The sequence below is a fragment of the Ctenopharyngodon idella genome, chromosome 14 (genome assembly GCF_019924925.1).
Source record: "Ctenopharyngodon idella isolate HZGC_01 chromosome 14, HZGC01, whole genome shotgun sequence".
Lineage (NCBI taxonomy): Eukaryota > Metazoa > Chordata > Actinopteri > Cypriniformes > Xenocyprididae > Ctenopharyngodon > Ctenopharyngodon idella.
Genome location: NC_067233.1, coordinates 364,482 through 380,809, shown reverse-complemented (window position 1 = coordinate 380,809; position 16,328 = coordinate 364,482). Strand labels below are relative to the sequence as shown.

At 43.3% G+C, this 16,328-nt stretch overlaps 2 protein-coding genes across 4 annotated transcripts in view; one reads left to right on the top strand and one right to left on the bottom strand.

The window, feature by feature from the left end:
• Positions 1 to 16,328, top strand: part of LOC127494395 (uncharacterized) — a 492,193-nt gene that overhangs the window by 147,346 nt on the left and 328,519 nt on the right. The window contains exons 29-31 of the mRNA XM_051860279.1: positions 1,884 to 2,057; positions 10,504 to 10,677; positions 10,762 to 10,935. Of these exons, the coding sequence (XP_051716239.1) occupies positions 1,884 to 2,057; positions 10,504 to 10,677; positions 10,762 to 10,935 (522 nt within the window). The remainder of the gene's footprint in view (positions 1 to 1,883; positions 2,058 to 10,503; positions 10,678 to 10,761; positions 10,936 to 16,328) is intronic.
• The window catches only part of LOC127494401 (transmembrane O-methyltransferase homolog), a 204,330-nt gene that overhangs the window by 126,043 nt on the left and 61,959 nt on the right, over positions 1 to 16,328 (bottom strand). The window lies entirely within an intron of this gene.

Below are 16,328 nucleotides of genomic sequence, written 5' to 3'. Positions count from 1 at the left end.
TTGTAATTTGTTACTTCCACTCCTGCATTTCAAGAATTTGAAACAATGTACTGATTGTGTACATGTTGTTCTGCAGAGATTTGCATCTGCTGCTACAACAAACAAAAGAGATAAAAAAAATGTAAACAATGAAAGAAGAAACAACAGTTTCCAGCTAATTGAACTAGTAGAGAATAAATTTCTACTTTAAGTCAAGTCAAGTCACCTTTATTTATATAGCGCTTTTTACAATGTAGATTGTGTCAAAGCAGCTTTACATTGATAACTGGTACATTGTTTGGCTGCACAGCATCTCTTAAAGAATAGTGTCAATGCAGGCAGATCAAAAGCACTGACCCTTTAAAGGGTTAGTTCACTCAAAAATATAAATTCTGTCATTAATTACTCACCCTCATGTCATTCCACACCCGTAAGACCTTCGTTCATCTTCAGAACACAAATTAAGATATTTTTGATGAAATCCAAGGTTTTTTTTATATCCCCCATAGAAAACAACGTAATTACAGTCATTCAAGGTCCGGAAAAGTAGTAAAAACAAATAGTCAACGTGACTGCAGTGGTTCAACCTTAATGTTATGAAGAGACGAGAATACTTTTTGTGCGCAAAAACAAAACAAACTACTTATTCAACAATTTCAGTTTCCAGCTAATCGAACTAGTGTGTTGCGATTACAGGCAGAATATGGGAACTATAGACTAAGGGGTTCCCAAATTTTTCCATTCCAGGACCTACCTAGGTAAGTATAATGCATCTCAAGACCCACCAAAATATTTATTTAATATTAAAAAAAACAATTGACATTACTGTAATGTATTGACTGACTATTGCAATGGTGAGGCTTCTTTAAGAGGCCAAAGACTGGGAAGGGAGTTCTTGTTTTCCTCTGGGGGTGAATGTAGGTTTTTTTTCTCAGTGTTTATTTCAGTGCTGGCCAAGTGAAGATGTATGTTCTCTGCTTCTTTGAGTTCAGTAAAAGTTCCCAAAGTTATGACGCTCTGGTTCTAGCTATAGGCAGTAAACACTCTTGGGGTGTCGGTTAGGACACAAAGAATGAGGAGACTGGAGCTTCTTTCCAAAGTGTATTGAATATTAGTCTAAAAATAACAAAACATAACAAATAAATCAGACACTTCTTAATCAAGAATACTATAATTTTCAGTATAATATTAATAAGCAGATTAATCAGCTGAAGTTTAAATATGCAGAGGATGTGCAATTGGAGACCATATAACTATTGATCTGGTCTCATGAAGTGACTTTAGTATTAATATATATTAATAAATCCAGGTGCATTAACAAACCATGCAATTTTCCCAAATAACATCAAAAAGGCAGTAATACTGGTTAATCCTTCCACAGTATCAAAACATAACCGATTACTATGTAAACTATAACATTTAACTCTGTATTTAGCAGAAATTACATTGCATATCTTGTTTATCTATCGAATTTTCACACGTGAACCGTTACATGTCCGTACATGCCCGTGTAAACTACAAAGTTAAATAATACACTTCAAACACATTTAAAAACATATAGAAATCGAAGAAAACTTATTTTATGGTCATGAATTAACACTTTGAAACACCAAACGGCAACAGACATCCAAATAACTGGCAGGAAAAACTAAGTGCCCAGCTGCCGTTCTCTCAGTAATAATACAATGATGCCTCCTACTGGATGCATCTGGAAATACGCTCTACAAACTATCAAAATAGGAGTCCCTCAATAAAAGACCTCATTTCTCCAGGAGCCTTTAATACAGACCATCTCCTTCTGTTATTCAAGTATCTTACACTGATATTTGCACCAGCAAGTGGTGCTCTTCAATAAGATTTTCATCATAGATTATAGTCATTTTCTTTTCTCTTTCTGTCTTCAGTCTGAATAGATGCAGTATTACAGAGAAACAGTGTCTCATCCTGACTTCAGCTCTGAAATCAAACCCATCACACCTGAGAGAGCTGGACCTGAGCAGGAATGAACTAGGAGACTCTGGAGTGAAAAACCTCAGTGATCTACTGATGAACCCACAACTCAAGCTGGAGAAACTCGAGTTAGTAACATTATACTATAGATCAGTTACATTGTGATTTATAGTTTACTTTTTAGTTCAAGTTACATTTAAAGTATTTGAAACAATGTACTGATTGTGTACCGGGGTGTTTCCTCTGAGGAGGCAAGGGAGGCAGTGCCTACGTTTACATGCACCAATTTTCGTCAATCCGAATGAATTGAATCCGATTGCAGATCTGTTTACATGTACTCTAAACATTGTAATCTGATTCAAATATCTGTTTATATGTTTTGTGTACATTCCGATTAAAACTTTTGCGCACGCGCTCTGCGTGTGTGACGTCATATAAATCACACTTGCGGTAACCCGGGTTGCATCAACAGATGATGATCATGTATCGACGATAGCCAGAGATATTGTCAAAAGCATCAAAGCTTGGCAATATTAAGAGGATTTGGTATTTCCAATTAATGTAGGCCTGTTACTGTTACAATACAGAAGGGGACAGCGACACAGGAATATAGATGCAGATGTTTATTGAACAACCAGAAGAGTGACAGAGTGCAGGTGAGTGATGGCAGGTAATACGTTGGCAGATATAGTAGAAGAACTGATACTTGTCTTGGTTTTGCAGGGATGGCAGATGGAGACGAGGAGACAACGAGGAGTCGAGGGGAACACAGGAGACAGGTAAGTAGCTTCGTTGGAGTCCTTTAGGTAAGCAGGCTGGTAAGACCATGTGCATATGAGACCGGACAGTGACTGAGTGAGAGTGTGAGTCTTTTGTGCTGCTGTTGATGAGGGTGCTGATGGGCTGCAGGTGTGGGTGATTAAAACTCTGGTGAACTCTGGTGCGCTGTGTCTGTGAGAGTGTAGAGCCTGGCGTGTCTGTGACATTACCCCCCCCTCCACAGCCCGCTCCTGAGGGCCGTGGACCCCAACGTCGTGGTGGTCGGCCTCTGCCACGTGGTGCTGGTCTCTCTGGGTGAGTGGCATGGAAGGTGTCAAGTAGGCTGAGGTCAAGTATATCATTCCTGGGGACCCATGAGCGCTCCTCGGGGCCGTAGCCCTCCCAGTCCACCAGGTATTCAAGAAGGCCACCACAACGCCGGGAGTCCAAGATCTCTCTCACCAGGTAAACAGCTCCATCGTCCACGATGATAGGAAAGGGGGTTCCTTGGCTGCGCCAGGCTCTGTGGGAACAGAAACAGAAGGATGGTGAGGCTTCAACAAAGAGATGTGGAATGTGAGGTGAATTTTATACTCGGGTAGGAGCTGGAGCTGGTAGGTGATGGAGTTGATCTGCTGCAGGATGGTGAACGGGCCAATGAATCTGGGACTCAGTTTCCTACAGGGCAGGCGCATCCTGATGTCCCTTGTGGACAGCCAAACCTTCTGTCCTGGCTGGTAGTTGGGAGCGTTGGAGCGTCGAAGGTTGGCTGTCATCCTGCGCCTGCGTAGGGCTCGTTGGAGCTGATGGTGCGTGGGGTCCCAGACCCTCTCGCTCTCTCGGAACCAGTAGTCAACCACTGGCACATCCGAGAGCTCCCCTGACCAGGGGAACAGTAGGGGTTGGTAGCTGAGTACGCACTGGAACGGGGTGAGTCCGGTGGTAGACTGTCGCAGGGAGTTTTGGGCGTACTCTGCCCAACCCAGGAACTGGTTCCAAGAGTCCTGGTGGCCGTGGCAGAAGGTACGAAGGAAGCGGCCGATCTCTTGAATCTTCCGCTCCGTCTGCCCGTTCGTTTGGGGGTGATAGCCGGAGGAGAGGCTGACGGTCACACCTAGGAGGGTGAAGAAGGCCTTCCAGACCCTGGAGATAAACTGGGGCCCTCTATCTGAAACGATGTCCTCAGGAATTCCATAATATCTGAAAATATGGTTAAACATAAGTTCAGCAGTCTCCATGGCCGTGGGCAGTCCCTTTAAGGAAATCAGACAACATGATTTGGAAAATCTGTCAACAATTACTAGGATGCAGGTACAGTTATCTGAGGCAGCGAGGTCGGTGATAAAATCCACTCCTAGGTGTGACCAAGGGCAGTTGGGAATGGGCAGAGGCTGGAGTTTACCGGAGGGAAGGTGCCGGGGACTCTTTGAGATGGCGCATTCCTTGCATCCCTGCACGTACCTTCTGACATCCGATGCCATGTTCGGCCAACAGAAGCGCTCTTTTAGCAGCGAGAGGGTTTCATTGACCCCCGGGTGGCCAGTGCCCAGTGACGTGTGAGATGCGTGAATGAGGGGAGTGTGCCGTGTCTGGGTGATGTAGAGCAAACCTGGGGGGCAACCCGGCGGAGCGTTGGTGGAGGCATTGGGAAGTGTCTCCTCAAATCAGACGATGGGGTTTACGTAGAGCTTTTTAGGTAGAATAGGTTCGGGAGTTTCTGAGGGCTCATCGGGACCACGGATACGGGAGAGGGCATCTGCTTTCACATTCTTTGACCCTGGGCGATACGAGATGGAGAAGTTGAAGCGGGTGAAAAACAGAGCCCATCATGCTTGGCGGGGGTTAAGTCGTTTTACGTTTCAAAGGTATTCCAGGTTTTTATGGTCAGTCAACACAATGAACGGGTGTTTTGCTCCTTCGAGCCAATGCCTCCACTCTTCAAGGGCAAGCTTGATGGCAAGAAGCTCCCTGTTACCGATGTCATAGTTGGTCTCCGCCGGGTTGAGTTTGCGGGAGAAGGCGGCGCATGGGTGGAGTCTACTTGGTTTCCCCTGCTGCTGTGACAATACCGCTCCCACTCCAGTAGCCGAGGCGTCAACCTCCACGACGAAGGGTTTCTCGGGATCCGGATGTACCAGGAGGGGAGTGGTGGTGAAGGCTTTCTTCAGGGTCTTGAAGGCTTGGGTGGCTGCTGGGTTCCAGGACAGAGACTTGGGCTTACTGCGCAGGAGGTTAGTGAGTGGAGTGGAGATGGTACTGTAACTTTGGATGAAGCGTCGGTAGAAATTGGCGAATCCTAGGAATCTTTGGAGTTCTTTTATGGTGGTGGGAATGGGCCAGTCCTTGATAGCAGAGACCTTCCTCTCGTCCATCCGGATGCCACTGCGATCGATGTAGTACCCAAGGAACTGCACTGATGGCTGGTGGAAGGTGCATTTCTCTGCTTTGAGGTACAGGTGGAATTCCCTCAGGCGTTGCAAGACCTCCGCAATGTGGCGGCGATGGTCGGCCATGCTCCGGGAGTAAATCAGGATATCGTCGATGTAGACCAGGACTGACTTGTGGAGGAACTCCCGGAGCACCTCATGGATGAAATCCTGGAATACGGAGGGGGCGTTGACCAATCCATACGGCATGACCAAGTACTCATAGTGGCCAGTAGGGGTCACAAATGTGGTCTTCCACTCGTCCCCCTCACGTATCCGGATGAGGTTGTACGCGCTGCGGAGGTCCAACTTGGTGAACACAGTGGCACCCCAGAGATGTTCGAGCGCGGATGGGACGAGAGGAAGTGGGTAACGGAACTTGACTGTGATCTTGTTTAATGCTCTGTAATCTATGCATTGCCGTAAGCCTCCATCCTTCTTAGCCACGAAGAAAAAGCTGGAAGCAGCAGGGGAAGTAGACGGGCGGATGTAGCCTTGTGACAGAGCCTCTTGTATGTTTTCCTCCATGGCCTTCTCCTCCGGGATGGAAAGTGAGTAAATTTTCCCCTTGGGCACTGGCTCACTTGGCAGCAGATCTATGGCACAGTCCCATGGCCAGTGTGGAGGCAGCGTGGAGGCTTTCTTGGGGCAGAAGACATCACTGAAGTGGGAGTAACATTGGGCAATGTCCATGGAGCGGTTTTCAAGGGGGCTTTCGATGGACGTGGCGCAGACTGGTAAGTTTTCAGAGCGAGGAGGACTTGGAATGGGGAGTTCAGGAAAACAGTCCAGGAAGCAGTTGTCACCCCACTTCAGGATCTCCCCAGTTCTCCAGGATATGACAGGATTATGCTGCTCCAACCACGGGTGCCCTAAAATCACGTCAGAGGTGGATTCCTCCAGAACCAGTGGATGGAGTTGTTCAACGTGTAGGATGCCGACTTGAAGTTGGATGGGTCCCGCACTGAGACGAACTTGTCTTCGGCTGAGGGGTTTCCCCATTACCAAGTGGATCTCATAAGTCGACAGCGTGGCTGTTGTCTTGAGGCGGAGCTGGCGGCAGAGGGCGCCGGAGATGAAGTTGCCGGCTGACCCAGAGTCGAGGAGGGCACTAACTGGAAGAGACAAACCGGCAGCAGTAAGGTGTACAACAGTGGTGAGTGGTTTCATCTTATTGAGAGAGGGAACGATGACACTCACCATGGGACGAGCTGGGCGAGTGGGGCATTCGGAGATGTAATGCCCAGATAATCCGTAGTATAAACACAAATTCTGGGTCAGCCGCCTCTGCCGCTCAGCCGAAAACAGACGAGTATTCTCCACTTGCATGGGTTCGTTGGCTGGTTCTGGGGAGCTGACGGATTCTGGTCAGCGGAGTGACGATGGGAACAACGGCTGGCCCTGGTGTTCTTCAAGACACGACTGCATACGAGTGGCGAAGCGGATGGAGAGTTGGATAAACCGTTCGAGCCCGATGGAATCCTCGTATGCAGCGAGATGCAACCGCACGCGAGGATCCAGCCTTTGACGATATGTGGTAATGAGGGCTTGCTCGTTCCATCCGCTAGAGGCAGCGAGGGTTCTGAACTGGAGGGCATAATCATTAACGGACATTGACCCTTGTTTGAGTTGGTATAATTGCTCACCGATCGAGGAATCCCAGGCAGGCCTTCCAAAAACGTACTTGAAGCGAGCGATGAAACTGGAGAGAGACTGTGTGATGGGATTTTTTTGTGACCACAGCGGTTCAGCCCAGCGAAGAGCCTTGCCATCTAGCTGAGAGATTATAAATGTGATCTTTGCGCGGTCGTTGGGGTACAGGTGCGGTTGCATCTCCAGGACCAGCAAACATTGCAAAAGGAATCCGTTGCAATCCTCCGCCGAACCAGAGAAAGGCGCCGGTTGTGCCATGGGACTGGCGACGGCAGGTGGTGAAGGAGAATCGGCAGTGGATGCGGAAGTGCTCCCTGGTGCAGATGCTGGTGGTGTACCAGTGAGTGCTCGGCGCAATGCGTACATGAGCTCTTGAAAGGGATCCTGGGTGCTCATTCTGGTGTTCAGCGGTGTTGGTCCGGTCTTCTGTTACAATACAGAAGGGGACAGCGACACAGGAATATAGATGCAGATGTTTATTGAACAACCAGAGGAGTGACAGAGTGCAGGTGAGTGATGGCAGGTAATACGTTGGCAGATATAGTAGAAGAACCTGATACTTGTCTTGGTTTTGCAGGGATGGCAGATGGACAACAGAACTGGAGCTTGGAGCAGACACAGATGAACTCACGGGAGACGAGGAGACAACGAGGAGTCAAGGGGAACACAGGAGACAGGTAAGTAGCTTCGTTGGAGTCCTTTAGGTAAGCAGGCTGGTAAGACCATGTGCATACGAGACCGGACAGTGACTGAGTGAGAGCGTGAGTCTTTTGTGCTGCTGTTGATGAGGGTGCTGATGGGCTGCAGGTGTGGGTGATTAAAACTCTGGTGATGACGTGCGCTGTGTCTGTGACAGTTACATTCTTCTAGTCTGTTATTATTACTATTAGGTTAGGCTTCTTTTATTAAATAAATTAATATTATAATAAATTTGCCCTGCAATAATTTCATAGCGCATCACCGCATAACTGGCGTGCTCTGAGGATAATATAAGATTGGGATTTTTTTTAGGTCTTATACAATGAATTATAGGCCTATAATTAAAATTATTAAGAGTGTAGGCTATAATATCGTCATCAATGAAAATTAAGCGCAGCTTTACTTCAAGCACCGCCTTTAAAAAAACAACCTGTTTAACACGAAATACTATTTTTCTCATTTGTTTCACTAGCCTATATGTACGGCCACAAGAGAAATAATGGAATAAATTAAGACAGTTATATACCGTTATCAGCATATTATGTTGAAATTCGTCTCTGAGAGAATGCTCTGTTAATGCAGCGTTAGACAGCTCCATAACTTTTTACTTTCAATTTCTGTAGTGAATACTGACCGAGGTTGAGACTTTTTCACCGGCATAACTCTTGCGCAAAGTTTGCACGTTGCTTCTTGTGTGGTATCCATTGGCCCCCCTTCTTGTTTTAAAATGGAAAGATTTTCAATATTATGACGAAGGGATACAGCTACGCCACTACCTGTTGGCATCTTTACAACTAAAGACGTGAACGTGAACTTGCGCACTGTGCATGTGCCCCAGAGACTTTTGAATACGATTGAGAAAGTAGTCGGATTCAAACGTTTACATGGTAATTTTTTGCTGTTGGATCGAATTAGAAAAGGAATAAACCACCCCTTCCAATCCGATCGAAATTTCATTCGGATCGAGCTCAATCGGATCGATTAAGGTGTTTACATGAATGTTTTTCAATCCGATTGAGCCGTCAATCCGATTACAAATGGATTATTTGGGTGCATGTAAACGTAGCCAGTGTCTCCTCAAAAAAACTGGATGAGAAAATAATCAATATTACAAAAAATAAAACTAGGGATGCACGATATATCGGACACAAATCAATATCGGCCGATAAATGGGCATTTTTAATGTTATCGTTATCGATCCGATAAGAAAATTAGGCAGATATATTATAGCCAATAGATAATTTCCTTCAGCTGAGACACTTCAGATGTGCCCTGTTCGCCATGATGGTTTTGAGATGCTTAATACAGTTGAGTGCAACATGTGCAGCACAAATCTGTCATATAGGCTACATAAAATTATAACAAGAACACGACTGTAAAAGAATGTTATGAATTCTTTGTGTGCCCGTGTTTCAGCGCGTTGTTTAGCACTCAGCTGAAAACAGCAATGCACATTAATAACTATAATTGGGACTGTCATATACTGACGGTCTATATATCTTCATATATCTTCATTCTCTTCAGCCTTAGCACATGCAACTCAAACAACATTATTTGAAAATATTAAAGATATTTACTATTACTGTAATATTAAAAATGTTTAATATTTTTTTCAAAAACATTGATGCGTTATTAATAACTAGCACTTTTATTATTCTCATATTATTTTAATCAACATGGTTTGATTAAAATAATTTCCTTATTGTCCGTGCGGAGGCTATTTCATTGTACTTATCTACGTAAGTAGTACTTATGTACGTGCATTTTGTTTCTTTATATATATAGCCTAAGTAATGTTGTCCAATGATTTGTTTGCATTATTTAAGCATTTTATTTTATTTGAATTTTTTTTGTGAGGCAATACATTTTTTTTGGGTATCACTTTACAACAAGGTCTTATTTGTTAATGCATGAACTAACAGAGTAATAACTTCTGTGAATGTTAGTTAATAAAATATTTGTGTTCATGTTAGTTCACAGTGCATTAACTAATGTTAACAGATACAAGTCTGGATCTTAAAAATGTCTTAGATGTTGAGATTAACATTAACTAAGATTAATAAATCCTGTAGAAGTATTGTTCATTCATTGTTCATGTTAATTAATGCTAACAAAATGAAACCTTACTGTGTTACCATTTTTTTTATATAAAGAAAGTTGGCCATAGGAGTGAAAAATTAATTTTAAAAGTTAAGGAATCTTACACTGGTTCAAACTAGGCTACTGTATTGTATATGTTTGATTTATGTTGAAGTGTTTGGGACATTGCTTTTAAGGGTGAGCCTTTTGTTTTTGTAAGGTTCTCAAAGTATATCAAAATTTGGATTTAGATTTGTTGGCCAATATATCGGTTATTGGGTTTAAAATGTAAAGAATGATCAGTTATCAGTATTGGCCAAAATTTTCGTATTGGTGCATCTCTAAATAAAACAATGCAAATATTACAAAATGTGGCATTAAAAAATGTAAAAGTCACTCGTTTTTTTAAAGTAAGTGTCCAACAGCGACACCCACAGGTGAAGTTAGAGCAGGAAGCTTGCCTCCTGCGTCCTCATTGAGTTAAAACAGAACCCCTAAAGCATGCGGTGGGTTTAGTGGGGGTAATTGAGAATGAATAGGGAAAAGTCACGTGAGTCACATTGCGCTTTGATTGGATATGATCAGTTATGATTGGATATGATTGGTTCATGTGATAAATCCTGCCTCTTGTTTTCGTGCGCATTCTCATCGGTCTAAATGAAGATGATGGCGTTAATGGGAAGACTAATTTAAAAGTAAACAACCCAGCCATTTCACTGATTTATTTCACGTCAAAACAAAATCGAACTTGAAATGGCCTGAAAACATGATGATTGCATCTGCTGCTACAATAAACAAAAGAGATTAAAAAAAAAATAAAAATGAAAGTTTCCAGCAAACAGAACTAGTGTGATTATGGGAACTATAGACTAAATTACAGACTATATGCCTGCTGTAGCTCTTCAGTAAGATGTTCATCATAGATCTGAGTTATTTTCTTTTCTCTTTCTGTCTTCAGTCTGAGTGAATGCAGTATTAAAGAGAAACAGTGTCTCATCCTGACTTCAGCTCTGAAATCAAACCCATCACACCTGAGAGAGCTGGACCTCAGTGTGAATGAACTAAAAAACGCAGGAGTGAAGCACTTATGTGACGGACTGAAGGATTCACACTGTAAACTGGAGAGATTGAGGTCAGTAATATTCACATACAAGAAAGAAAAAAAGTATTTTGATATTGAATGAAACAGAATAAAGAGTTTGTTATTCTAATGCAGGTTAAGATATTGTGATTTGACAAATGAAGGTTGTTCTGCTCTTACTTCAACTCTGAAATCAAACCCATCACACCTGAGAGAGCTGAACCTGAGCAGGAATGATCTAGGAGACTCTGGAGTGAAAAACCTCAGTGATCTACTGATGAACCCACAATGCAAGCTGGAGAAACTACAGTTAGTATCATTATACTGTACTGTATACAGTGTGATTAAAGTTCACTGTTTATTTTATTTTAAGGCAACTGGACTCAAGTCACATCATTTATAGCGCTGCACTTTCTGGCATTTCTCCATCTGAAGAAAGATTCAGAAATACTACTAGTTAACAGTAGGGCTGCCATAGACTAAAGATTTTTCTGGTCAACTAGTCGTACATTTTAAGCGATTAATCGACTAATTGCGCATTTATTAATACACCACATAAATGATAATAAAAAGCCTTTAATGCCTGCATAGCCTAATCAGTGTTACATTTACATTTATTCATTTGGCAGACGCTTTTATCCAAAGCGACTTACAAGTGAGGAATACAACAAGCGAGTCATCATGAAGAGGCAATTAGACACAGGAAGTGCTCACAATACAAGTTTCAGACATTGCTCAGAGTATCATAAGCTACAATAGAAAGGGATTAAAGGAAATGAAAGGATATGTAATGAAAGGATAGTGGGGGTTTTTTTGAGGATGAAAGCTGAAAGCTGCTGTTCAAAATTTACAAAAATGATATAACGAGAATGTAAAACATGAGTCCATTTTCCAAACCGTGTTTTTGTCTTACCCTGAATCATTATGGTACACTTATAATAAGTGTTTATATTCTGACTATTTTAGACCGGTAGGACCCGCCGCAGGGTATCACAGTAACTGTGTGACTCGCCATAGACATACATGGAGAGAAGTAGCTCCGACTACAATGTTCTTCCGCAAGACGTGTGCAGTTCTGTTTATTAACTGCCAGAGGGCCAAAAATGCCGGACTGCAGCTTTAAGATGAGGTTAAGTGCTCATGAAAGAGATGAGTTTTCAGCTGTCTTTTGAATATTGCCAGGTATTTTGCATTCCGGATGAAGGTGGGAAGAATGTTCCACCAGCATGGAGCAGTGAACGAGAATGTCCTGGAGAGTGATTTTGCGCCTCTCTGTGATGGTACCACAAGCCTTCATTCCTTTAGTGAGCGGAGGCTCACATAAAGCTTGCCACAGCGCACCGGCAGAAGTAGTGATTATGAATGTGTCGGGGAAAAACGGCAAGGAGATTACTTTAACATTTTAATAATTAATTGATAAACTAGTGTTTTCTGTATTTTCGGCTACAGTGATGAAGTTGATGATGCTGACTCGTCATCTCTGAAGTAGTGGACGCCCCTATATGCACGTTTCATACGGATTACATAACCTGAAAATATTTTTTTTCCATTTGAAATGTTCCATTAAAAGTAGACATTTTTTCTTTCTATAGATATATTTTTGTCTAGTCTTTGAGGCAAGTTTACATAGAGTTTCGGGGGGGTTCCTTTTTTTCTGTGTTAAATATAGCCACATGGGCTTGGGAGTACTTTGGAAAACCGTTGTCACATAACAGTCTGCAGCTGCATCAACAAATGCAACTTGAATCTCTGTTACACAAGGAGAAATCTGCAGAGTTCTCGGCCTGAGCTCATCTCAGATGGTCTAAAAGTGGAAATGTATACTGTGGTTAGATGAGTCCACGTTTCAGCTTGTTTTTGGAAAAAAACGGACATTGAATTCTCAGTCCCAAAGATGAAAGGGACCATCCAGACTTTCATCAGCGACAGGTGCAAAAACTAACATCTGTCATGGTATGGGGGTGCAGCAGTGTAAACGTCTAGGTTACTAATGTAAACCCATGTTTCCTGAAGGAGGGAATGGAGATGTTACATCAGTGACTGGTGAATTGGGATCACGCCTGAGAGCCCTATCACCTTGGAGCGTTAACAGAACAAGCCAATGGACATTAGCAAGTGAGATTTGCATCGCGAACCACGCCCCATGCTGTAGGTATATAGGAAGCAAGCAGAAATACACTCATCAAGTTTTCACTGAGGACCCGAGCAGTGCCAGTCACTCAGCTGTGAGCACAAGGATTGTGGCAACGGGACATCTCCGTTCCCTCCTTCAGAGAACATGGGTTACATTAGTAACCTAGATGTTCCCATTTAGTCATTACAAGTTACGTCAGTGACTGATAAATTGGGATCCTTAAGAAAAATGCCACAATCGCTTCCAATGCCCCGCATAAGCCAATTGACCCCCCCCCCACCAACACCCCCCCCACCCCCCCCACCCTTGGGTTGGAAGAAGGAAAGGGCTTACAGAGAGAAGTCAGTCACTGGGATAACACTGGGAAAGCGTGCCTGTTCCAACTGGAAAAGGATTGCTACAAAGACCCCATCCTGGCTGTAGGGAGGTAACGTGGAGATACACATATGGACTGGCCAGAGGGCAGTACTACATATGGAAGGTCCCTGCGGAGGATCCAACCTAGGCAGATTAAAGACAGCACAGACAGGGTCGGCAGAGCGGCTCTGCCAAGGGAAAGACATGGGCTTGCCAACCGGGGAGCCATACCGTGGAGGAATACACATATGGGATCATCCTTGTGGAATCACAACATATAGGCAACTTGCCTAGCACAGGGGTGCACACACCAGTGACAGACCTGGCTTCAGCCACATCTGTTTGCTGGAGGTGCTGGAGGAACTCCAATAAGGTTTGCCAGAGGGGAACTCACCTGAGGAGCAAATAGCGCACATATCCCATCCTAGGAGAGGAATAGCGCTGCAAGTGGGACACCGAGCCAGCCTTCCCATACATCACCTGTTCGTAGACGACAACACGGGAAGAAACAGGCTCTACTCTGAGAATGTGTTAGGTGTCACCCAGTCTGCAGCTTTGCAAATGTCTGTCAATGAGGTGCCGTGTGCCAATGCCCAGGAGAAGGCAACGCTCCAAGTGGAGTGAGCCCTCACCCCAAGGGGGCACGGCCCGCCTTGGGACTGATACCAAGTGGTGGGAACTTTGGGCACATATCCAGGCCGGGGTCTCAGGATTACGTGAGAGTCAGCCGGCCCAAACTCCATGCACGTTTTGTTGACCGAAAAGTCAAGTCAAGTCACCTTTATTTATATAGCGCTTTTTACAATGCAGATTGTGTCAAAGCAGCTTTACAGTGTTAACTGGTATATAATTTTGGCTGCACAGCAGCTCTTAAAGAAAATGCTGTCAATGTAGGCAGATGCAAAGCACTGTTGAATATCAAATGTCAAGTGTCCCCAACTAAGCAAGCCAAAGGCGACAGCGGCAAGGAACCCAAACTCCAACAGGTGACATCAGGTGGCAAACAGGTGTTAAAATGGAGAAAAAAACCTTTGGAGAAAACCAGGCTTAGCCGGGGGGCCAGTTCTCCTCAGGCAAACAGTGCTTTGTTACGATTCAGGTAGCTATCATAAGCCCAATAGGATTGCAACATTCAAAGTATTTATTCCAGTTCAATCCAGTTGAGGATAATATTCATCACGCTGGCATGGACAGTTTGTTGAGGAACTGTGCCACTGGCTGTCGTGTCGATGAGGCCTTCACAATGGATGATCTAGTTGACTCAATCTCTGCTGACACTTCAGGGGTGTGTTGTGGTCGTGTCAAGGCATAGGTCCTCAATCTCACCTGGATACGGCCTGGATCCGGTTGACTACAGTAAACCTCGGGATAAACAGAAAGACTAATATTAGCGTAGATGCCATTCTTCTTCTGATGTAACGAGTACATCTGGTGTTATAGGAAGTGTTCCCAGTTCCGGCTGACCTAATTTATGCAGCCTAATAATCCTTTAACGGATTTGAAAAAATAAATTGATAATGTGTTATGTGTATGCCAGGTTAAAGAGATGCGTTTTTAGTCTAGATTTAAACTGACAGAGTGTGTCTGCTTCCCGAACAATGCTAGGAAGATTGTTCCAGAGTTTAGGTGCCAAATAGGAGAAGGATCTAGGTATTATTCTAGGTATTATCAGCTGGCTTGAATTCTGAGATCGCAATAGACGTAAAGGACTATAATGCATTAAGAGCTCGCTCAGGTACTGGAAAGCTAAACCATTTAGTGCTTTGTAAGTAATTAGCAAGATTTTAAAATCTATACGATGTTTAACAGGAAGCCAATGCAGTGTTGACAGAACTGGGCTAATATGGTCATACTTCCTAGTTCTAGTAAGAACTCTAGCTGCTGCATTTTGTACGAGCTTTACAGTAATCTAGCCTTGAGGTCATGAACGCATGAACTAACTGTTCTGTATTTGTCATTGAGAGCATATGTCGTAGTTTAGATATATTTTTAAGATGGAAGAATGCGGTTTTACAGATGCTAGAAACATGGCCTTCAAATGAAAGATTGGTATCAAAGAGCACACCCAGGTTCCTAACTGACGACGAAGACTTAACAGAGCAGCCATCAAGTGTTAGACAGTATTCTAGGTTATTACGTGAAGAAGTTTTTGGTCCAAAAATTAGAATCTCTGTTTTTTCTGAATTTAGTAGTAAGAAATTACTGGTCATCCAATTTTTTTATATCAGCTATGCATTCCGTTAATTTTGTGAATTGGTAAGTTTCGTCAGGGCGCGTAGAAATATAGAGTTGAGTATCATCAGCGTAACAGTGAAAACTAATGCCATGCTTCCTAATGACATCTCCCAAGGGTAGCATGTACAGAGTGAACAGCAATGGTCCTAGTACTGAGCCTTGCGGTACTCCATATTGAACTTGTGATCGATATGACATCTCTTCGTTTACTACTACAAACTGATAACGGTCAGATAAGTATGATTTGAACCATGACAGTGCAATTCCACTAATGCCAACATAATTTTCGAGTCTATTTAACAGAATATTGTGATCAATAGTGTCAAATGCAGCACTAAGATCCAGTAACACTAATAGAGAGATACAACCACGATCTGATGATAAGAGCAAATCATTAGTAACTCTAATGAGAGCAGTCTCAGTACTATGGTACGGTCTAAATCCTGACTGGAAATCCTCACAGATACTATTTCTTTCTAAAAAGGAACATAGTTGTGATGATACTGCCTTTTCTAGTATTTTTGACAGAAAAGTGAGATTTGAGATCGGCCTGTAATTGACTAATTCTCTAGGATCAAGTTGTGTTTTTTTAATAAGAGGTTTAATAATAGCCAGCTTAAAAGTTTTCGGTACGTATCCTAAAGATGAATTAACGATATTAAGAAGAGGATCTATGACCTCTGGAAGCATCTCTTTCAATAGCTTAGTCAGTATAGGGTCTAACATACATGTTGTTGATTTTGATTTTTAAGGCCTTTCTGTACTCAATCATTCTCTCTCTCCACGAAATGCGAAAAACTTCTAGTTTTGTTTTCTTCCAGCTGCGCTCCATTTTTCTGGCTGCTACCTTTAGGGCCCGAGTGTGCTCATTGTAACACGGCGTTGGATTAATTTCCTTAATCTTTTTTTAAGCGCAAAGAGTCTAATGTGCTGGAAAAGACAGAGGCAATAGTTTCTGTTGCAACATCGAGGTCTT